This window comes from Vulpes lagopus, chromosome 11, assembly GCF_018345385.1.
Source record: "Vulpes lagopus strain Blue_001 chromosome 11, ASM1834538v1, whole genome shotgun sequence".
Lineage (NCBI taxonomy): Eukaryota > Metazoa > Chordata > Mammalia > Carnivora > Canidae > Vulpes > Vulpes lagopus.
The window spans coordinates 110046009-110070568 of NC_054834.1; the positions used below are offsets into that span (position 1 = coordinate 110046009).

Consider the following 24560-nt stretch of genomic DNA (forward strand, 5'->3'; position numbering starts at 1 on the left):
CGATGCTGGTAATTTATTGCAAGGAAGCAGGGTCTGGCAGACTAGACAGTAATATTAAGAATAATCGCAAGTTGGGGCTTTTCTATCACTGCTACACACTGTTGATTGTTCTCTTGGCCCTTTTCCACCATCAAATTTTTCTTCTTTTAGTTACTGTGAGCATGGCCTTGCACGTTTGACTTTATAGTTCGAAGCTTGCTTACTCTCTATGGCTTATACATAAGTATTTTATATTGTATTTTATATAAGTATTTTATGTAAGTTTTAGATAACCGAGGAGCAAATATAAATCTTAATTTTGCAGATGGGTAAACTTCAATATAGATCTACATGGGTTTCAAATTCTGTATTTGATTGATGTATAAGTGAGAAATAATAGGACCCCGGGAATTTGCATGGGGTTTTTGAGAGCATTCTCTTCAACTATTCCTCTTTCATGTTGAATTACTTATATATGACACTCCTTTCAAAAATAAAAAAATCCATCAGTCAGATGTCACGTCAAGACTATTAGTCCACTAAAAAAAATAATAATAAAATAAAATAATAAAAAATAAAATAAATTAAATTAAATTAAAAAGGACAATTAGTCCACTTATCCTCTGTGCTAGAGGCGACCAATGTTAAACTTCTTGTGTATCTTCTCCAGAAATATGGAGAGAGACAGACAGAAAGCCAATTTACATTATGCACCAAAGTTAAATTATCTGGAGTTTCAAATTTAGGCATCTTCCAAGCCAGAAACGTTTGGTCAAGTCTTCCTCATAGTGCATCGCTCTGACATTGGCCCTCCTGCCTCCCTCCTTCATTTATAAGGACGTTTATAACACATTGGGCGCAACTGGACAAATCAGAATAATCTGTCCATCTCGGGGTCAGTTGATGAGCAACTTTAATTCTGTCTGCAACCTTATGCCCAAGAACACATCTAGTGTCCAGTCTTACGATGGCCTCGCCAGCCACTTTTGGGGTATGATGTTGACTAGGGCTCTGAATACAAGCATTCTCTTCATTTCTGTTTATTTTATGAGGCTGGGTTCTATAGCTTTCTCGGAATTTCCCCGAACATTAGACAAAAATCTGTCAATTACTACTTAAAATAGCCAAAGTTAATTTAGGTTGATGTAACAAAGAACCGTGACTAGGCCAGCAAAAAAATTAAAAAAATAAAAAATAAATAAACAGCAATTGATAACAGCAGGGATGGCAGTGAGAAGTTCAGGGAAACAGAAAAATTCTGGGATCAAATATTTGTACCTTTTAAGGGCAAATACAGGGAGATCTAATTTGCACGCAGAGATGAGGACCTGGCAGTCCCTGGAGACAGGACTCATGTCGTGATCACCTGCAATGACTTGCCCAGGAAGCCAAGGCTGAGGAGGGTGAGTGACCTCCGCCACATGACGGATATTAAGGTCTCATGAGAAGTTGCAGGACGGCACGTGGGTGTGACGGCTTTATTGCTGACGCGCAGGAAGAGATGGACGAGTCAGATCCCTACCACCTTGGCTTGCAGTGGGGAAGGAGAGCCGTGGCCTTTCCCTGGCCGTGACAAAATAAATATATGAACACGAAAAAAACATACTTTAGAACTCATCTTCTTGCACAGGTTTTAGGTAACTGAAGAGCACATATAAATCTTAATTTTGCAGATGGGGAAACTTCAATATAGATCTACATAGGTTGCAGATTCTGTATTTGATTGATGTATAAGTGAGAAATAATAGGACCCCGGGAATTTGCATGGGGTTTTTGAGAGCATTCTCTTCAACTATTCCTCTTTCGTGTTAAATTATTCCAGGCATTTAAAATCGGACCCTTGGGGATAACCAGGTGGCTCAGCGGTTTGGTGCCTGCCTTTGGCCCAGGGCGTGATCCTGGAGTCCCGGGATCGAGTCCCGCATCGGGCCCTTGGCATGGAGCCTGCTTCTCCCTCTGCCTGGGTCTCTGCCTCTTTCTTTCTCTCTATCATGAATAAATAAATAATAAATAAATAAATAAATAAATAAATAAATAAATAATAAAATCGGACCGTTTACTTCCCGCCTGCCCTTCTGCCTTTCTTGAAACGCAAGGTGCCTCAGCCCGACTCTCCTCCTCCTTCACTTCCGCCGCCGAGTCCGTGCCCAGGATGTGTTGTGTGACAATTAGAAGGTCAACCTCAGGAGGAGCCTACACATAAAAAGAATGAAAAAGTTTAATTAAATACTAGTTCCTAAAGTCTAGGCAATACGTGTAGACGTGGGTTCTGAGGCACTAGACAAAGAGGAACCGTGCAACTCAGATTAGACCAAACTCATAGGCATGTGGATGTTAACAGAAAATTCCAGAAAGGCTGTATTGTTGACATGTTGGTTGACGGAACCTGGTCTCAGAGGCAGCGCAAATTAAATGAACAAAGGGATCCGAGGCGTCACGGGTCCTGCCAGAACGAAAGAACTGAAGCTAGAAGTTGGGGAGGCCCGTCTGGGGAGACCTTATCAGGATGGGGCGCTCGGGTCGCATGGGCCACCCAGCGGGCCACAGCCAGCGCCGCTGAAACCCTCCTCGGAAGGGAGTCTCGTCTGCGGATGGAAGGAGAAGGAAACCCGCTGGTGTAGACTTGGTGGTTCCAGTGGGGATGGTGGCTGCGGCAGCGACGGTGCCTGTAGTGACGACGCGGCCCAAAACGGTTTAGAAAACAAAAAAAAGGCCCTAACTGGGAAGCGCCAAGCCTTGGGTGGCGGCTGGCGGGGAGGCTCCCCTGTTCGGGCCCGCCGGTGGCCCCACCGACAGCCGAAGCCGCGCTGAGCGTTATGCCGTGTGTTGGCAAATCGACTCCAGTAAAAAAAAAAAAAAAAAAACATATAAAAACGACCAATAATAACCAAAAATTCCAGGGCAGGTGGGAAGGGAGGTCGGTTGAGCCATCGTGCAGGACGTGAGCTGCCAGCCCGACCGCGCAGCGTGGGCAGCTCGCGGAGCCCGCGTGGCCGAGCCGGGGCCACCAGTGGCCCCGGAACAGTGTGGCCGTCAGGCCTCGACCCGCGGGCCCGGGCTGCTCTGTCCTTACAGTCGCCTTGATGCGCGGTGCAGCTCCGTCCCCGTCCCCGAGGCGCTGTCCGCTGCAGGTCCCCAGGACAGCCCGCAGGCAGCCGAGGGAGGGTGAGGCAAGTGCAGATCCCCGAAGGCACCTGCTAGTTAGAGGTTAAAACCTGGGGTCACGATTTTACCCCAAACCATTGGGTTTCAGGGCTAAGACTTTGAGGCACGATGACAGGCAGCCCGCGTGTGGCCACCGGCCTCCCCCTCCCGGCCTCCCCCGGCCTCGGCCGACCTCGCGGCCCACCTTCGCTCAGCGCCTTCCCCGAGGGTGACTCCCCAGCCCACACCTGCTCTTGTCCGCGGCCTGGGGTCCTCACCGAAGGCCCCGAATGTCTCTCATGAGGCAAGCGGCGGCCCCGGGGTCGCTCCACAGGGACGAGCCGGGGCAGAGCTCGGCGGGGGGAAGCTGGCCCGGGCCGCCGGGAGGGCGCAGCGTGGGGCTGGCAGACGTGTCCCCACAGTGAGCGGGGGCGGGGGGGGGGAGGTGGCCCGGTGCTCTGACTCAGGACGGCTGCGGCCACCTGCGGTCCTGGCCTCAGCCCCAGGGGGAGGAGGGGCCGCGGGGACGGGGCTGTGGCTGCTCCTCGGGCCAGGGCGGCCCCGCCGGTGACCAGGCCGCGGCCGGGCACCCACAGGCACGGACACGGGGCAGCGGGGACGCGGAGGCCGCCCGAGTGGGTCACGACCTCAGGCCACGGCCAGGTGCCCACGGCCACCGAGCCCGACTGGCCGACCTGCGGCCCAGGAGCCCGGAGCCCGGAGCCCGGAGCATGGAGGGGGCCTCGGAGGCACAGGCCCGGCCCGCTCCCGGCTGAGCAGAGGCCCCGGGCAGGTCCCCGGGCAGGAAGGAGCGAAGAGGGGACCGTGCGCGAGCCTGGCGGCGTCCGAGGCCACGGGGTGAACTGCAGGCGACCGAGGGTAGAGCAGAGTAGTGCCCGCCCCACAGGGCATGTCACCGTGGGTTGTGGCCGCTGCGGCGTCACCGTCACCGTGGGAGCACATCGGGGGTCTGCAGCGCCAGGGCTAGGCTGTCCCGAGGCCTCTGGGCACAGATTTTAAAGTGTGAGGCCCAGGGGGGGCCGTGGGGCCTCCGGGGCCCTGTGGACGAGCCGGGGCGCCGCACAACCCCCGGGCGCTCGGTGCCAAGCCCGGGCATCGCCTCACGTCCCCTCGCGCTTCGGGGACCCGGTACGACTGTCTCCACCTCCAAATGGCAAGTGACAGAAACTATTTTACTTCCTTGTTTTGAATAAAATTGACTTTCTGAGCCTCGAGGGCAGAGTCGCACAGTCCTGACAACACGGTTGGAAGCTGCGGACAAGTAGGAAGGAACGTGGTCCCTTGGCCGGCCCGGGGCCGCCCCCTGTCCCAGCGCGCCCAAAGGCGTCACCCTGGCCGCCGTGCTCCAAGCGAGTTCTTCTCTGATGACAATCTGGCTCCTTTTCTTCCCTTCCCATCTGTGTAGACGTCATCCGAAGGTGTCATCCTCTGAAACCCCGCAGCGCTGGGGGGGGGCCCACCCGTGGGCACCACTGCGAGGCCCCGGAGGGGGACCCCCGCGTCGCCACAGGGGAACGATGTCGCGGAATCAAGGGGTGCTCGCCGCGATGCTCGAGCCACACATGTCATAATTAAGGTCGTTCTGTTCAGCCATTTCCATTCAGGACGTTGCTGAGCGACCATTGGGCACCGAGGCCCAGAACCAAGGGCTCGAGACGACGCGAGGAGAACGAGGCACCATGACACTGAGGACCCGCTGGGCCGTCGGCGCCAGGGGGCTGGCAAAGGACGAGGGGTCGGCTGCATGCAGGGCGCCTGGGTCCCGGGGAAGCGCCCACCTGCAGCTCAGCCCGTGACCCTGGGGTCCCGGGGTCGAGCCCTGCACCCGGCTCTCCGCTCACCGGGGCCCTGCTGCCTCTCCCTCATGAAAAAGAGAAAATCTTTTTTTTTTTTTTTTTTTTTTTAAAGGCTACATGCACAGGGCAGCCTTGGAGGTGGTCTTGAGGGAGCGGAACATCTTCGGGGAGAAACAGGAAGGAGGCTCAAGGGCGCTACTGTGAAGAAAGGAGGTGCAGAACCGGGGTGGGGCCTTGGCCTTTGAATTTGCCCACTTTTTTTTTTTTTTTTAAGATTTATTCATTTATTTATTTATGAGAGAGACAAAGAGAGAGGCGGAGACGCAGGCTCCACGCAGGGAGCCCGACGCGGGACTCGATCCCGGGGCCCCAGGGTCACGCCCTGGGCCGAAGGCAGGTGCTAAACTGCTGAGCCACCCAGGGATCCCCAGAATTTTCCCAGTTTTATGGGGACCTTAGGATTCACAGCATGATGATAAGGCTGGAGGGATAGTCGGGCCCACAGAGCTTGAGTTAATAGTAAGGGGACAGGGTTTTTTGGTTTGTTTTTAAATATTTTTTATTTATTCATGAGACACAGAGAGAGACAGACAGAGCCACAGGCAGAGGGAGCAGCAGGCCCTTCACAGGAGCCCGATGCAGGACTCGATCCCAGGACCCGGGGTCACGCCCTGGGCTGAAGGCAGATGCTCAGCACTGAGCCCCCTGGGGTCCACAGGGTCCACCCCGAGGCCCGACCGAGCCCGAGATCACTGCGGCCGAGCCCCCGGGGGCGTCCGCGTGGCCCAGATGGGGGATGACAGCTCCGGGCACAAGGGTGCGGGGAGGGGGCAGCAGGGAGCACCCCACTCAGTCCTCTGGGAGGAGCTTCCAGGGGCACCTAAGGGCGGGGGCTGGCTGGGGAGCTCGGGAGCGGGGCTGAGGTCGGGGAAGGGAGGGACCCTGGGGCTCCTCCCGAGTGACTCCCCGGATTCCCACACTGTCCTCACCTTAAAGCACCTGCAGACTGTTCTCTGGAGGCGCCCGGGGGTGAGCCTGCAACAGGGGGGCTGGCGGGGGCAGGGACCTGGTCCAGGGCCTGGGGAGCCCCGGGGAGCAGGGGGAGCCCTGAGGAGCCCAGAGAGCAGTGAGGAGCAGGGGGAGACTCGGGGAGCAGAGGGGAGGCTGAGGGGCAGGGGGAGCCCCGGGGAGTCCCGGGGAGCAGGGGGGAGCCCCCAGGCACCCCTGCAGCTCCAGGCCTCAGCCCCCTCCTGCATGCTCCTCCCAGGGCCTTGGGCCGCAGCTCCAGCGTCGGGAGTGGCTCAGGCCCCAAGCGCCCCCCCAGGCCCCCTGCACCGCCCTGGGCCGCGTGACATCACCTGCACCCCAACCTCTTCCCGGGCTAACGGCGCAAACCCACGCGGTGGGCTTCTCTGCGGCTCTGGGACCGCGTCCTCTCCCCGGTGCTCAGACTCTTCCATCAGCACCAACGGGAACCGGGAACCGAGCTCCGGGCGTTGGACCCTCAGACGTGAGGCCTGAAGGTGCGGGACCCGCAGGCACAGGCCACCACCACCCAACCCCGCCTCACCTCTCGGCTCCCTCCCCAGGACTTCGTGCATTTAGCCCTGGAGACAGGCCCTGAGAGGCCGGGCCCACCTGGCGGCCTGTGTGCCCCGGGGTGCTGGCCTGAGCCCCTCCCGATGCCCCAAGTGCTGACCCGAGCCTCCCCCATGCCCCAGGTGCTGACCCGAGCCCCCCCCCATGCCCCAGGTGCTGACCCGAGCCACCTTGATGCCCCAGGTGCTGGCCTGAGCCCCCCCCCATGCCCTGGGTGCTGGCCTGAGCCCCCCCACACCCCAGGTGCTGGCCTGAGCCACCCCCCATGCCCCAGGTGCTGACCCAAGCTGCCTTGATGCCCCGGGTGCTGACCTGAGCCCCCCCACACCCCAGGTGGTAGCCTGAGCCCCCCCCTGCCCTGGGTGCTGGCCTGAGCCCCCCCCACACCCCAGGTGCTGGCCTGAGCCACCCCCGACGCCCCGGGTGCTGGCCTGAGCTGCAGCCCGAGGCCCCTACCCCCCGAGGCACAGGACCACTCGGGGTCTCTCTCTGCCACAGCTCGGCAGTGACCTGTGACCCCACAGGTGGCAACGAGCACCTGCCCCGGGAAGAGGGGCGCTGGAGCCCTCAGTGCTCCCAGATGCCCCCCAGCTCCCCGCTCCCCGTCATCCCGGAGGACCTGCTTCCTGCACTGACAGCCATCGGGGTGGCCCCGGGTCTGTGAGTCCGACCCCCCTCCCCCGCCCAGCTGGGCACCCCCAGCACCTTCCAGGGGTGCCGTCCCCCCCCAGCTGCTGGGGATCCTGCCGCTGGCCGCCTTCCCTCCCAGCACGTCTGTGGGTTCTGCTGCTGGAGTCCACGCCGTCTGTCCTCCTCAGGCCTCAGGGGCTGCGACCTGTGACCCCTGCGCGACCTTTCCTCCAGCGTGTCCTGACTAAGCTGTTTTCATCTCACTTCAGAAAGTCCCCCTAAGAATTGTCCCCACTGTCCCTGCCAGGTGACGGCGGGCAGGAACCGCAGGGCACGTCTCACAGGCCTGAACCCCGCGCCCCTGTGCGGTGACCCTTCTCTCCCGGGGGGACCCAGATCAAGGCATGGGCCGCCCGCAGGAGGGTGCCCCCCCCCCCCGCCCGCACAGGCCTGCAGGGGTTCCCCGTTCCTCTGCTACAGCACGAACCGGCCCCTCACATGACCGGGGTGTCCAAGGCTACGGTCACGCTCCCGCCAGAAACCCTGGATCGCCTCCTCCGAGCAGCTGGCCTGGAATGTGTCTCCACATCCCTGACCTCAAGGCCCTGACACCTCCTTGTGCCTCCAGCAGCCTCCTGGCCCCGGGCAGGCCTCTCGCAGGCCTCCCTGCAGTCCCCCAAACAAGCTGCGTCCTTAGGGACCCCACGCCTGCATGTGTGCTGCTCCCCCGGCCAGTCAAGGCCCCTCCTCCCTGACCCCGGGCCTCCCCAGCTCCCCCGGCCTGGACCTCCCCTCCAGCCTGAGACTGGGCCTCCCAATCCCCCCGGGCCTGGGCCTCTCTTCTTCCCCGGGCTTGGGCCTCCCCTCCACGCCAGACCAGGCCTCCCACACTCACTGACCCCTGGCCTCCCCTGCTCCCTGATCCCTGGCCTCCATTCCTCCACGACCACGGACCACCCCGCACCCCGAACCCAGGCCACACCAGCTCCCCGGGCCTGGGCCTGCCCTCCTCTGCGAACACGGGCCTCCCCTCTTCCCAGGCCTGGGCCTCCAGTCCTCCCCAAGGCCAGGCCTCCCCTCCTCCCTGGACCTGGCCTCCCCTCATCCCCGAACCCGAGCCAGCCCAGCTCCCCAGGAATGGGCTTCCCCTCCTCCGGGACCCCAGGCCTCCCCACCTCCCTGGGAGCAGACCTCCCCTCCTCCCTGAGACCACTCCTCCCCAGCTTGCCAGGAACAGGCCTACCCAGCTCCACCGGGCTGGCCTCCCCCGCTCCCAGAGCCCGGGCCTCCCCTCCTCCCCGAGCCCAGCCTCCCCAGCTCCCAGGGCCCGGGCCTCTCCTCCCAGGTCCCGAGCCTCCTGTCCTCCCATAGACCAGGCTTCCCCAGCTCCCCAGACCCGGGCTTCCCCTCCTCTCCAGTCCTGGGCCTCACTACCTCCCCGAGCCCAGGCCTCCCCTCCTCCCCAACTCCCAGCCGGCCTCTCCTCCCAGGTCCCAGGCCTCCTGTCCTCCCATAGATCAGGCTTCCCCTCCTCTCCAGTCCTGGGCCTCACTACCTCCCCGAGCCCAGGCCTCCCCCCCTCCCCAGCTCCCGCCGGCCTTTCCTCCCAGGTCCCGGGCCTCCCGTTCTCCCATAGAACAGGCCTCCCCAATTCCCCAGGCCGGGGCTCCCCTCCTCCATGAGCCAGGCCTCCTCAGCTCCCTGGGACCTGGCCTCCCCTATCATTTCCTTCCCAGCCCCAGGGCTCTCATCCTCCCCGAGCCCAGGCCACCCCAGCTCCCTGATGCCAGGGGACCCCCCCCCTTCCACCCCAACCCCAGGCCTCCACAGCTCCCACAGCTCCCAGCATCTCCCCCTCCCCGGGCTGGCCTCCCCTATTCCTGGAGCCAGGGCCTCCCCAGCTCCAAGGACCTGGGCCTCCCCTCCTTCACAGGCCAGGGCCTCCCTTCTTCCCCAAGCCGGGTCTCCCCTCCTCCCTGACTCCAGGCCTCCCTCCTCCCCGAGCCCGGGCCTCCCCTCCTCCTGGGTCCTGGGCGTCCCCTCCTCCCCGGGCCGGGCACCTCTCTGCCCCGACCCCAGGCCTCCCCAGCTCCAAGGACTCGGGCCTCTCCTCCTCCCGGGTCCCGGGCCTCCCATCCTCCCAAGACCAAGCCTCCCATCCTTCCTGGGCCCTGGCCACTCCAGCTCCCTGAGGCTGCCCCCCCACCGATGCCCCGACCCGGGCCTCCACAGCTCCCTGGGACCTGGCCTCCCCTCCTCCCTGGGCCAGGGCTTCCCTCCGCCCCCACCCTGGGCCTGCCCAGCTCCCTGACACCAGGCCACCCCAGCTCCCTGGGCCCAGGCTTCCCCAACTCCACGAACCCAGCCTCCCCTCTTCCCCAAGCCCAGGCCTCCCCATCTCCCCAGGACCAGACCTCCTCTCCTCTCCGAGCCCGGGCCTGGGCCTCCCCTCCTCCCTGAGCCTGGGCCTCTTCTCCTCCCCAACCCCAGGGCCTCCCCAGCTCCCGTGGCCCGGGCCTCCATCCTCCCTGGGCCTGGGCCTCTCCTACTCCCCGAGCTGGGGCCTCCCCAGCTCCAAGGACCTGGGCCTCCCCTCCTTCAGGGGCCAGGGCCTCTCTTTTTCCCGGGTCCCGGGCCTCCCCTCTTCCTCAGACCCAGGCTTCCCCTCCTCTCTGGTCCTGGGCCTCACCACCTCCCAGAGCTCAGGCCTCCCCTCCTCCCGACCCCGGGCCTCCTCAACTCCCCAGGCGTGGGCTTGCTCTCCTCCAGTCCTGGCCTCACCACCTCCCCAAGCCTAGGCCTCCCCTCCAGCCCGAGACCGGGCCTCCCAATCCCCCCCGGGCCGGGCCTCTCTTCTTCTTCGGGCCTGGGCCTCCCCTCCACCCAGGACCAGGCCTCCCACACTCCCTGACCCCGGGCATCCCCAGCTCTCCATGTCTGAGCCTCCCCTCCTCCCCGGGCCGGGCCTCCCCTCTCCTGGAGCCCGGGCCTTCCCTGGTCCCCAACCCCTGGCCCCCCTCTTCCCCGACCCCGGGCCTCCCCAGCTCCCTGGGACCGGGCCTCCCCTCCTTTTCAGGCCTGGGCCTCTCCTCCTCCCTGACCCTGGGTCTCCCCAGCTCCTGGGGTCCCGGCCTCCCCTCGTCCCCAAGCCCAGTCCTCCCTCCTCCCCGGCCGGGCCTCCCCAGCTCCCCCCTGTGGTCCCACCCTGAAGCTTCCTGCACCCCTTTATCTCCAGGTGTTACCGAAGCCAGTGGCTGTGTTGCTCCGTTTGTCTCCCGAATGGTCAATACGTCCTCGAGCAGCAGCCGGACAAGTGTCCCGCCTTCGGGGTCCAGACGCCGGCCTCGTGGCCGGTGACACTAATGGAAAGGGCGCCCTGAACGCGTGGCAGCCGTGTTCGGCTTCGCCAGGCCGTGGGGCAGGTGTGCACCCCCCCCCCCCCCGGGGCTCCTCCAGCTCTGTGGTTCGCACCTGTTCATCCGTTACTGAGCGAATCTGTTTTGGATGAACCGAGCCCGCGGCCCGGGGGAGCCTCCCGCAGCGCCCCTGCCCCCCGACAGCCTCGGCGCGGGACGGGCGCCCCCATCACATCGGGGTGGACCACGTGGAGCCCTGGGCTGTGCTCCCGGGGAGGAGGCGCCCGGAGCCAGGAGCCCTGGCAGGGAGCTTACCTGCCCCACGGGTGAAGGATGAGCCATGGCTGCGCCGCGGACAGGTGAGAACAGGTGAGAACAGGTAAGGGGCGAGGGGCGCACAGGCCAAAGGTGATGACCGGCTGGGCCCTGCGCTGGGTGGGGAAGGCAGGTGGGGGGCGGGGAAGAGCAGAGGAAGGCGCTGGGCTGCGGCTGGCACAGGGCGAAGGGCGGCGGGGACCCCCCTGCTGCGGGCGCTGCGCTGGGAGCAGTGCGGTTCCGCCACAGCAGCCCCCCAGGGCTCCCCAGCTGTTTCACATTAGGGTTCCCTTATTTTCACAAGGCAAGATTGAAGATCCTTGGCAATGCCAGGATCCGGCAGGGGGAGGGAGAGGGGTCAGGAACGACCCCCCAGGTCCGGCCTCACTCAACGGACGGGGGTGACACTGCGGCGCCAGGCGGGGGCCACGGAACATAAGGCAGCTCGCAGGTAAGATCAGCGCCTGGGCCGCAAGCACCTGGGGGCCCGATGAAGACGGCGAGTTAGTGACGCGCATCCCCGAATCCGAGACCTCGGGCGGCCGGCTCTGGAGCTCCCGACACAGTGACCCAAACGTGGGCAGGCGAGCGGGAGGGGGGAGGACGGCTGAGCCCCGGGGCGCACCCACACTTACGTGTGGATGAAACGGTGCATCGACAGAGGGGGAAGGAACACTGCTCCTGCGTGAACCTCCCATTTTGGGGGGGAAAAAAGCCTATTGACAAGCCTTGCGCTCCAGAGGCTTTTGGTGGGCGAAGGGTATCACGGCCTCGGCTTACGGGGTTTGGAACTCAGCCCCCAAATTAGCTTTTAAATAATTATTCCTCTTAGGCTCTTCTGAAATCTTCATCACTTCGGAGAAGAAAGTGATCCTGACATCTCTTTATTCATAGCATGATAGGGACTCTCTGTAGTTCCAACGGCTTTTTTCTCCCCCAGAATTTTCTGTACTTGACTTCAGCCACACAACACAACACTATTGAGAAGGGATGTTGTGTACAATTGCTCTGAAGCTCTTTTCAATTTGGAATAAGTTACGTTCAATTTGGCCATAATTTGCCAAATGTTATGTTTTGTCTTTCAGCATTGTTATATTTTTGCTATTTTTCTTCATTTCTGTTAATGCCAGGAATTTTCATTTGTATTATTTTTTTAAGATTTTATTTAAAGAGACAGAACACAAGCAAGGCAGAGGGACAGGAGAGGGAGAAGCAGGCTCTGCTGAGCAGGGGCCCCGACATGGGGTCAACTCCAGGACCCTGAGGTCATGACCCACGCCCAAGGCAGAGGCTTAACCAACTGAGCCACCCAGGCGCCCCTTCATTTGTATTTTTAATAAATTAGTAATAAATGAATGCTAGAATCCTCCCCAGATGTAGATTATTTCACTTTTGGCCATGTAGAGTTTGAGGGATCAGCTGGACGGTTAAAGAAGTCCACGGGCATAGTGGGACCTCGGGATCTAGAACTCAGATAATTTGAGGGCTGGGATGGTCCGGGTCAACCTTTCATTCCTGAGCTCCAACTAAGCGCTGGTATTTCTAGAGCCAGAGATTGTTAGTGTTTTTGACTTAAGAGAATCACCACCTATTATTTCTGGTTTATCTATCTGAACTGTACAACCTGCACAGGTTGGACTTGAAGGACGTTTTAATACAAACAAAACTCACAGATGCCTTCAGGTACATAAATATTCAAATTAAGACGTACAGCTCAAATAAAAAAAACCAATCTGGGGGAAAACAATGTTGTGAAATAAATATTGAAAATAAAACCCAAATCATTTAGGCTAAATTCATATGTGATGTACTGTGAAACATACATTTTATTATCAGTTTATTCAACAATGAAAAATCAGTTGCTTTTCTCTTTTTATCAGTAATACTACCCTGAGATTTTCAAGGGCATAAGACAATGATAATTAGTGTCGTGTTGCCTTCGTGGGTGATGTTGAAAATTGATTTTCATTTCTAAGCCATTATATACACAATGGAAGGTATTCGTCATTTTGTCCTTTAAACAAATGGCAAAAAAAGAACACAACACTCTACTTTTCACCATCATAAGTAAAACGGATCTAATACGTTCAAAGGAATCTCACAAAACGAAAACCATTGACATGACAAAAGCGTGCATTTAATTTGATGCTTTGCAGAGAGATACATGACTAAAGTTGCGTGCATGGCTTGTCCTTTGGGATGGTCCCAGCTGTTTATCTTTAAAGAAAAAAATAAAAATGGAGCCAACAAATGCAATCGAGGGGGGGAAAAAAAAAACCAACCTTGAGACACAAGGGGACCTACACGTTCTGGTCTAGGAAACATGCAAGTATCACGTAACATTCCAGATACGGTAGGACAGGTGAACCATGAAAAGGCACTGGAACAACACTCCTTCTTTCAGAAGTGGGCAGTCTAACAATTATTTTTTCCACAAGTGGTATTGACGAAACCATCTTTATTTTTGAAGAGTTTTATAGAAGGAATTTTAGCACCATCATTAGAGGAAAAATAATAATACATTTTAGCCCTGCCTATCTCCAGTCTTGGAATAAAAAACAGAAGCATAGCACCTTTTAGTATCTAAAATATAAACAAGAGTATTAAGTCCATCCCAGCTTCTAGAGATGAGGTAGCTCATGCTAAGAAATGTTGGGTCACTTTTTCCTATGAGAGTTCAAAGATCAAATGTTCTAATTCCAATCATCACATTTGCTTAGAGTCAGCTCCACAACTTGAGTTTCTAAATCTTTTTCTTCGTTATAGGCTTCAGGATGAGGAGATTGTACATGTGGAAGACTCTCGACTTTGGGTCCTGGACATATGTTTATGAAGCTGTATGTGTAAATTATTTTGCATTCAAGGTCTTCTTAAACAAGAAAAGTGCAAATGTATTCAATGTTTAATCATGTAACTTCTATATATGTTGATAGACTGAGTCAAAAGGGAAAGGTACTTTTAGATTTGAATGAGAAAAAAGTCTGAGGTTGCCACCCTTCACAAAAATTTAAGGTCACTTTGTTCTCCATAAATTCCATTGAATATATGCTACTTAAAAATTCCATTTAAGACCATGAGAAACTGACATTTTTTTCAAAGTTCTCTTTAAAGAGTCTTTATGGTAGTTAAACAATATCAAGACATGCGTGTAGGTTTCAGTCACAAGGATAAATATTTGGATTTCACTTTTAATCGATATCTGGAAATGAGAAGTCACAAAAGGCACTACTTTCTAGTTCTCAAACTACAGCCAAGTGAAATAAACACGTACCGTGGTTTTACGTACCCCACTCTTTAAGCTACCTGCCAGGAAGAAGAATTTTCTCATAAATACTAAGCAACTTTGTCATTACATTGAAATAAATTGAAGAAAACGGAGATTCATTTATTCAATCAGTTTACTTTTTAAAAAGGTGGTCATTATTATCGGTCGTCTTAAACCTAAACTGGTGTATTGAAAAATAGTTTAAATCAATTAAGACTCGAGGACTGTAAGTAAAATAAATATTCTGAAGGATAAGGAGGCCAGGCACTTAGGACCATATATACAGTGCTGATGCGGAATTAGCCTTTACTTCAAGAGTCTCAGGATCAGCTTCAAATAGTCAGAATTCTTGTGAATGGTGGTGGTCACTGGTGGCGGGGGTGGTGCTCTTGGTCAATGTATCTTGGCCTGCTCTACACAAAACAAACTGGCCCGATTTCAATGCCAAATTCTTGGTCTGTGCTGCCAACATCCACAGCGGCAAGATCTACGATGGGTAAGCGCGCCACGTTCTGCGTTCTGTACTCGAAGACGGTCTTGCCCACATTTCCATTTCGTTTCTGGAATTAAATGGTGCCATGGGTTAACAGGCTAGACAAACTATTCCAAAGATGGTAGACACAGACTACAAAGCCAAATTTTACAATGTGAAAGCAATGACTTTTAGGGCAATACTTAAAATTACGAGCACTGCTACCATCGAGGTGGCACTGGCATGGCTGGCAGGCACGGGCTCAAAGAAATGCCTTTTGTTCTTTTACAGCTTCCCCGATGGTCACTAACACGAATCATGAGCACTTTTTTGCTTTGCACAAATGAAACTATCATTCATCATTAAGTGTTTTCCCTTTTTGCATCTATATCTGCAAGTGAGGAAACCTACAAATCTGAAAAATGTAAAGGGTATCTCAGATCGATTATATGTTTTAGAACCAAGGAATTTTAAGCTGAGGTTCAATAAAGTGACTTGTGGAAGAACCACAGGGAGTTTGCACAAGAGCCGGGTTGACTCTCAAGGACCCAGTCCTTTGCTAATTATTTTGTGTTAAAATCTCTACCATGCTTCGCGTACTAAGACACATCCAAGTTGACCCTCCAGGACAAGCGTGAACAAAGCTATCGTGCATAATCACATACTGGGTAAAACTGCCCCACTTCTGCCGTGACGGTATTTTTATTGAAAATAAATGTCTTCTTCAATCAGATCAGTAGAGGCCAAAAGTACTTACAGAGCAAGTGTCATGAAGAACAATATATCGGAATCTGACATTTCCTTCTGCCTTGATTTCCAAGTCATTTGACCCTTTGAGAACCACAGCTTTCTTGAGGTTCTTGGCTTGATCGTCCATGTATCCCACACTGTTTTTGCAGATGTAAGTAATGTTCTGGGAGGCTTCTTTTGATAAAAGGCGCAAGAAGGTCATTTGAGTAATGGCTGCATTAGGTGACTGATGGTCTCCGTAAACAAACTAGGGAAACAAAGAGTCTCTGTTATCTGAAACGCTGAAGGGCTGAAGGGTCTCACAGTCCCCGTGTGTGTGTGCGTGTGCGTGTGTGTGTGTGATTTCAGACATCAGTTTTAAGGAATATTACTTTTATTCTTTCATTTAACAACATACTCTGCCTATATATAAAATATTTTGAGGGATCCCTGGGTGGCGCAGCAGGTTTAGCGCATGCCTTTGGCCCAGGGCGCGATCCTGGAGACCCGGGGTCGAATCCCACGTCGGGCTCCTGGTGCATGGAGCCTGCTTCTCCCTCTGCCTGTCTCTGCCTCTCTCTCTCTCTCTGTGTGTGACTATCATAAATAAAAAAATTTATAAAAAAAATAAAAAATAAAAAATAAATATTTTGAAACTTCTATGAATACTCACAAAAACCTTACTACTCCAACCAAATGGTAATGAAACCAATGATATTTATAACTCATCAGAGAAAGTGTAAGTATTTTTGAAATCTGCTTTTCTATTTGTTTAAACAATCTTAGATATTGCTTTTTAGAAGTTATACTTGAACACTGGCTCAATTGTGTATCAAAAGTAACTCACTGTTTTTATTGCTGATTATAATAAGAACTGGGACTCAACTCTGGCCTAAAATCTTTAATTTTATTTATTTATTTATTTATTTATTTATTTATTTATTTATTTAGTTTATTTATTTATTCATGAGACACAGAGAGAGAGAGAGAGGCAGAGACACAGGCAGAGGGAGAAGCAGGCTCCATGCGGGGAGCCCGACGTGGGACTTGATCCTGGGACTCCAGGATCACGCCCTGGGCCGAAGGCAGACACTAAACTGCTGAGCCACCCGGGGATCCCCCTGACTTAACAGCTTTTAAAATCCACTGTTCCATACTTACAGGAAGTATGAAATACAAACTTTCTGTTAGCTAACAAAAACAGATAATCAAAAATGTTTTCCTACAGACTCCTTTCTGCTCATCTTCTCTTTGAGTTTTACTTTCAGTGCTCCTATTTGAGCCTTTTACATATTGTATTAACTAAATTACATTTCTCTTGGGTATATCTAAATTTAAAATTCTCCTACTCATTAAAGTAATGGTAGATTTTAGTGTATCCTATATATACTCATAATATCTCACATGTTTGCTATGAACATGAGTTCGGAGGAAAGATCAGAAGCAGAAGTGAGAGGAAAATTGCAGTTAGGGTGCCATAAGGAGACCCAGAATGAAATATTCATATGACAACAGGAAATGGCAAGGCTGGGTGAGAATCTAAAGGCAGGACCATGAAAGAAACCTAAAGGAGACTGGACTTCAAAATGTTTAAGGTCTCCCTATGCAGTTGACCCTCGAAGAACAAGGGTTTGAACTGCGTAAGTCCACTTAGCCATAGAATTTTTCAGTATATTCAGTGTACTGTATGCTATATATGCTATATATATATATATGCTATATGCTCTAAATGTATTTTCTCCTCCTTGTCATTTTTTTAGTGCATTTACTTTTCTCTAGTTTACTTTATTGTAAGAATATGGTATGTAATACATACACCATTCAAAATATGTGTTAACCAACTTTACGATATGGATTAAGGCTTTCTGTCGACAGCAGGCTGTTAGTAGTTGAGTTTTGGGGGAGTCAAACATTGTACCCAGATTTCTCACTGCACAGACTTTTGACTGATTTTTATCACTAACCCCTGTGTTGTTCAAGGAGCAACTGTAATTGTAAAAATGCTTTAAGTTTAAATAATACTACAAAGTTTACATAGTGAATCATTAAAAATACTACTATGGTACTTATCTAACACCTATCTGTAGCTTATCAGGAACTAGATACTATATTAAGCTCTTTATTCATCCAGAGACTGTGAGATAAATATGATCACTTTCACTTTATTTTTTAAACTTATTAAAAGGTTTATTTATTTATTTGAGAGAGAGCAAATGCACTCGCATGCATGAGCAGGGAAGGGGCAGAGAGAGGGAGAGAGATCCTCAAGCAGACTCCCTGCTGAGCACAGAGCCCCACACAGGGCTCCGTCCCAGGGCCCTGAGGTCATGACCTGAGCCAGAACCAAGAATCGGATGCTCTACCAACTGAGCCATCCAGGTGCCCCATCACTTTTACTTTAAAATGGCAAAACTGAGCCTCGTAAAATTTAAGCAACTTCCTGAGGTCACAAAGTCAGCAAGAGATCCAGGCGCCAGTCACTGAGGTTCCCCCCCCCCGCCCCATATAATCCAATTTTTTTCAACTGTGGCAAGATCCCTTTGAGTATACTCCACAGCCAGGATAACATGCATTAAAGGGACTAAGACTAAAAAAATGATTACTTTTCCACATTGCATCCAGGGGGAAATTATCATTCAAAATTTGTTAATATAATTCGTAGTAAGATTTATTTATGCAATAATCAATCTGGTCAAAAATGATAGCATGGTCTTAAATAAGTAATAAAGTACAATAAATAATGAAAAGAAAGAATACAGTTTTTAGCAAGGACTGTGAATTACCTGAGATCCTCTATTCATGTCGAGACCATACCAAATAGGCTTATGGTCGGAAGATTTGCTGGCCCACCAGGTTTTACGTGGTATGCTGGATGGGTTTGCTGAAATACATGTTTCTCCTGTGTCCATGTTGCAGTAAACTTTGATCGCGTCTTCAACAGATCCCTGGTTAGGATCAATCCAGTACTCACCTATTTTCCAAAATAAAAATACATGCTAAATAAAGAGAATTTCAAAGGATTATGAGTCTCTCAAAGAGTTAACAGATGGTTTGAAAAGTATGAACTCATTGCTGAAGGACTCTTTTAAGACAGAGTATCTCAGTTTAGGAAATACTCTACAGGTGAGGAAAAAGTAAATGTCACCCGTCTGAGTGCTTCCTGTGTGCCAGGCACTGCTCTGACGTACTATGCCACAACGGAGGGTGCTTAAAGCTCAAAACATGCCCAGGGATGAAATACTACCATCGCAGTCTTACACAGAGAGCTATACCAAAGACAGACAAGTCACCATAATGAAGTGGCTTTGCCAAAATGGATGTGTTCTCATTAAATTTAGAAAGCCAACTTTTTAAAGCAAAATAGAATTAGAATCTAATAAAATAATGTATCGTCAATACTGTAAATGAGTTGAGCAACAATTAGAATGCCAACAGTTATCTCCGAAATGACATGAAACTGGATCACTAATGGAGTAGGTCCTCTTATTTGTTTTCGTTTTTGTTTTGGTCCTCTGTTATAACACGGATCCTCTCATCCCATAACCGGTCACATCGCTGACCGTCCCCACCACCAACACATAAAGCCTGTGCCATGCTGGTCCTGTCACGTCTTGAGTCTGTCACTCACTCAGTACCACGTTTCGGGATGTGGCCAAGAACACAATCAATCAGGAACAACGGGCTCCGCCCGAATGGGCAGGCGCCTACTCACCGCTCTGCTTGGCAGAATGGCAAAGTTTTAGGTCATCACAAGTCCGGGCCGGGTGCTTCTTAGAGCCGTCAGGACTGCGCATGGTTTCAATCTGACTACTGAGTGACTTCAGGGTTGCATGGACCCCTGGGTCGGTCTTGTTTCTGTCATCGGGAGCAGCCTGGTCCTCAGTGAACTCTGGCAGTGGGTCTGGCATGCTCTCATCGTAGTGGCCCATGATGTCTCCAAGAGCAGCTGTAAGATGGCCAGGGGGCCCCGGGGGGCCAGGGGGACCGGGCTCACCAGGAGGACCCTAATTTAAAAAAAAAAATCAGAAATACAGTTAACAGATTTTTTTGGGTTTTGTTTTTCATCTGGACACAAAGCATCAATGGGACTTGGTACCTATGTGGGGGGTTACAAAGCGCTGTCCCAGTTTGGTGGTACTGACACATCTGTGACCTCAGACTTTTTAAACCTGGAGGGCTGCGCTGCAGCCTGCTCCTGTAACTCTCCCAGGATGAGACATGATGTGTGACTGTTATCAGCCAACACACCTGCAAGTCAGCCTCTGAGACCAATAAAAATCAAAGCACAAAATATTTGTTCCAATGTTTACCTTGAAGATGCAATACGTTTCATGTTAAGAATGTGTGGACATGTCGATTCATTTCTAAACTATGTGGGGCAAGGCAAACTGAAATATTTCCAAAGGATTTATGGGCAGAAGCTGGAGGAGGAGATGTAGAAGAGCTGTGGGTGCTGGTTCTCTAAGGCCTCACGTCTATATCAGGGAAATACCCACAAGAAACACCCCCAAAACAATTTCCCCTACTTCCAAATATGGAGGAAAGTGCAGGACATCTTTTTATGTGCATTAATTTGTAGGTTAAGATTCTCTGTACTATGTTAGTATACGTGCTGCCGAAGCGAGCAGATTCTCTGTACTAAACAAAATTGTAAAAAGTTCTCTTTGGTTTCCTTATTAACAAAAATAAACAGCTCCCTTACTTTTTTGCCATAAAGAACTACTGGACTCATAGGGAGATAAGCACGAAAAGTGGCAGAGGCCTGGAAGTGGATCCTCACTATCGATCCCTTCTGCAGTTTCCCAAGGAAGAGCCCAGGACTTGAGGGCATCAGGGACAACCTGCAGAGGTGCGTGCTCCACATCTGATGTGCAGAGCGTGGTCCCAGCCATCAGAGGCTGGAGCTCCACGCCAGCCCTGCCGCCTGTTATGGGCTCTGAGCAAGTTGCTTCAAAATTCAGTGCCAACCTGGCTTCTCCCTCAGTACCCTGTTAAATCTGCTTGTTTGTTTTTCTTTTCAGGTCATATCATGGCTCTATGCATTCCTTTATGCTGTTTGGGGGAAAAGATGTATTTTTTTCCATTAAGGGCCACTGAAGCATAGAATAGAGTCAATCGAGAGCCACATAAGTCAGAGGTATTCCAATTCTGTAGCTGTTTTCCATTCAGAGAGCTAGACAGGAGATATTGCTCTTGACCATAGGAAAAACAAGGCTATTCCATCCATATATTAAATAATAAGTATTTAGTTTAATGATAATATCAGTAAAGGGAAGAGATAGAGTAAGGAGGGAAAGGTAAATGAGACACATTAACTCCTAAACAACACGTGCACATGTACACATGCACATGGCAGAAATAGGAGGGTGTTTCCCAAATTCCTCATGTCTCCCAAGTCAATACTATTAGAATTTTTAAGCAGTTTTAATTTAAATCCTTTCTGAATGCCATTTTTAATAGAGAAAAACTTTAATTTTAATACTTTTCACTTTCCAGCATTTTCATGAATGACTATACTCATCAAAGCTCACATTTAGTTTGCTGGCATTTAAAGCAAAGCAACATTTTCATAACTTCAATTATAAATACAATCATAACCTGCTATTTTCTCTCACTGGTGTCACATGAAGTCAAGGCTTTGGTAGGTTGGACTCTGATTTTATATACTCTGAATCATCTGTCTTAAAATACCTGAAATAGTTACTTCTATAGACAAGCTCTTGTTGGACACCTATGTTTGTTTTCAGAGGTGTTTTTTTTTTTTTTTGAGATTCTATTTATTTATTCATGAGACACACAGAGAGAAAGGCAGAGACATAGGCAGAGGGAGAAGCAGGCTCCATGCAGGGAGCCCGATGGGGGGACTCGATCCCAGGACCCCAGGGTCACACCCTGAGCCGAAGGCAGACGCCCAACCCCGGAGCCACCCGGGCGTCCCTCCAGAGTTCTTTAACTCTCTTGTCCACCATGCTTCATGGAGGTTCCTTGGGTAGAATCCAGGCTATGGGAACCAACAGTGCTCTGTGCGTGCAACCCCCTGGAATTACCTCGGGTCCTGCTTCTCCGACACTGCCCCGCACACCAGGAGGCCCGATAGGCCCAAGTGGTCCAGGGTTTCCTTCTTTACCTGAGGGACCAACTGGACCTGGAGGACCCTGCCAGAAACAAGATTAGATTAGATTAGATTAGATTCTATGAAAAAACATTTTGCAAGGACTGTCTAACCAAAGAACTATATTCCTTACAGAGCTATCACAGTGGTTTCACGTTCACTGTCCTGATGACTAATCAGTGGGGTCCTGGATCCTTCATGTTCACTGTTTGATCACACATGAATTTTCCATCATCCATGTGTCATAAAAGACAGCATCAGGCAAAAACTTTAATGGACTGGTCATCTGCTTTTATGGGAAGAAGGCTGTTTCATGGAATCTCATGTATTATAAAGTTAATTAGTAATCTAATTAGTTAAGACTAAGAAAATGACAGAAGGTATGAATGATTAATAGAAGTTAAATTTGTGTGCTTTTTCTCCAGGATCTCATCACATCCTACTTATATATATATTTTTTAATTTTTATTTATTTATGATAGTCACAGAGAGAGAGAGAGGCAGAGACACAGGCAGAGGGAGAAGCAGGCTCCATGCACCGGGAGCCTGACGTGGGATTCGATCCCGGGTCTCCAGGATCGCGCCCTGGGCCAAAGGCAGGCGCCAAACCGCTGCGCCACCCAGGGATCCCACATCCTACTTATATTAATACCACTCTTCTCAATGTTATGTAGGATTTGTTTACACTGTATTTAGACATAGTGGAAATTCTTTCTAATGATTTTCCTAAGTAATTATGTCTGTCAATTGTCCTAAGACATTAATGACGTTTTGGAGGCAGCATTAGCACCAATGTAGAATCTTTAAAAGCTGCAAATCCTGGTTTCATTTTATTATTTTCTTCAGAATTAGCCTTATGCAAACCACTTCTGAGAAAGTATCTCAATTACTTAAAGGCGGGGAAAAAAAACATATCCAGCTTCAAAATCTGTTTGAACCTCATGGTAAGTCTTATTATATCTTCTCAAGGAGTTCAATAAAATTTCCATGAACACAGACTAAGAAAATGAAGTAACAGATCAGCATATACCTAGTAGGTAAAAGATTCTAATGTGGGCTCGTGAAGCAATATGTCATATTTTGGAATATTTCTACTTAAAGGGAATTGCTGAATCAGAGCTCCAGAGAACCCGGGCTGACTCTGGTTCAATGTCATAAAAAAACGATTCTCAAGCCCTAGCCCTATGTCACCAAGGGCCTTATTATTCGTATCTGCAACTTAGTAGGTTTTGTTACTTACTCTTGGGCCAAATGGTCCAGGAATCCCAGCGCTGCCTTGTTCACCATTGGGACCCTAGGGAGGAAAAAAGTAAAAACTGTTGCCAAAATGTTTACACCCACATTTTGCCGTTCTCAGCTTTTAAAAACGTGCTGTCATTCACTTTGGCAGCAAACGCTGATTTCTTCAAGTCTCCCATCTCTCCAACACCTACGTGAGCCGACGGATCCTCAACTGCAGGAGCGATGGTACACCTACCTATCCTTTTGTTTAATGCTTCCTACAGAATCACAGCTGATAAATGGCATATTGTCCTGGATAACTGGGTAATTAAATATTTACCAGGATATGGTTTGAAATGAAAAGAAGATACAAAAAGTGCAATCACCTAATGGGTAAATAAATGTTCACGTCAAGATACTTGTATATTTGTACACAGAAGCCAAGTAATACTTACAGGAGGTCCGGGAAGACCCTGAAGACCAGTGAAGCCTCTGTGGCCCTTCTGACCTCGGTCACCTCGGTCTCCATGATCACCTTTGTCACCTCGAGGTCCTTGGGGTCCCTAGAAAGAGGGTCATGGCGTGGATATTGCTTGGTGAGACTATAATTTACTACAGTTTTAATTTTTACAGTTGTATTTACTACAATTGTGAACACCGTACAAGGATTCCTTATCCACGGGGGACACGTCCCACGATCCGCACTGGAAGCCTGAGTGCTATAAGCATTACATTTTTCTTATACATACATATCTCAGAGTGAGGTTTATAAATTAGGCACGAATTAAGAGATTAACAATCATGAATAATAAAATAGAACAATTATAACAATATAATAATGTGAATGTGGCCGCTCTCTCTCTCTCTCTCTCTCTCTTTCTCTGTCTTCCTGTACTGTACTCACCTTTCTTCTGGTGAGGATATGAGATTTGATAAAATGCCTACGTGATGAGATGAAGCGAGGTGAATGACGCAGGCATTGTGACGGAGTGTCTGGCTACTACTGACCTTCTGACGACATGCCAGAAGGAGGATTGTTTGCTTCCTGACTGCTGTTAACCACAGGTAATGGAAATCCCACAGAGGGAAAGGGGGCAACTGTATGAACTAACATAGCTACTTATCTGAATTGGACTGAGAAATTTTTGTCTCTTTCTTAAGGAATGAAGGCGCAATCACTAAAAACATAAGATAGACAATAAGGCTTTCCTACAGATTCACTTTTTTAAATGTTTGCCCTGCATTCATAGTAAAATGATGCACTTTTAAGTTTGACCTAACCTATCTGAAACATTTTCCAAAGACTGTATTGCACATATTTTATGATATTATGCAAAAATATTGCCACTACACATAGATTCTTTTTTTTTTTTAAGATTTTATTTATTCATGAGAGACACAGAGAGACAGAGAGGCAGAGACACAGGCAGAGGGAGAAGCAGGCTCCATGCAGGGAGCCCGACGTGGGACTCGATCCCTGGTCTCTAGGATCACGCCCTGGGCTGAATGCAACGCTAATCCGCTGAGCCACCTGGGCTGCCGCCCTACACACAGATTCTTTTAAACTAAAACATGAGTCCTTATTTACTTACGTTACCTCTAAGAAAGGAATGATTATTAAGTTTGCACATGTAGATAAGCTAACTGGATATGACCCCCGAGAATATATTAGACAGGTGGCCATATGCTAAGAGAGTAGACCGTAAAAGTTCTCACCACAGGAAAATAAAATTTGCGTGTATGTGAGATGATGGCTGCTAATTACACTTTCTGTGGTATTGTCATAATCATTTCACAACATATACGTACATCAATCATTGTGCTATAATAATGTCATGTGCCAACTGTATCTCAAACTTGGAGGGAATGAAAAATTGGCAAAGTCTTGTTCAAGCAAACGGAAGAGGAATATCATTATTAA

General features: G+C 50.9%; 1 protein-coding gene across 1 annotated transcript in view; it reads right to left on the reverse strand.

The window, feature by feature from the left end:
- Positions 1 to 12664: 12664 nt before the first annotated feature.
- The window catches only part of COL5A2 (collagen type V alpha 2 chain), a 138493-nt gene continuing 126597 nt past the window's right edge, over positions 12665 to 24560 (reverse strand). The window contains exons 48-54 of the mRNA XM_041773656.1: positions 23095 to 23202; positions 22659 to 22712; positions 21354 to 21461; positions 19019 to 19310; positions 18090 to 18277; positions 15335 to 15574; positions 12665 to 14665 (exon numbers count right to left, since the gene is read on the reverse strand). Coding sequence (XP_041629590.1) covers positions 14519 to 14665; positions 15335 to 15574; positions 18090 to 18277; positions 19019 to 19310; positions 21354 to 21461; positions 22659 to 22712; positions 23095 to 23202 — 1137 coding nt within the window. The 3' untranslated portion in view covers positions 12665 to 14518. The remainder of the gene's footprint in view (positions 14666 to 15334; positions 15575 to 18089; positions 18278 to 19018; positions 19311 to 21353; positions 21462 to 22658; positions 22713 to 23094; positions 23203 to 24560) is intronic.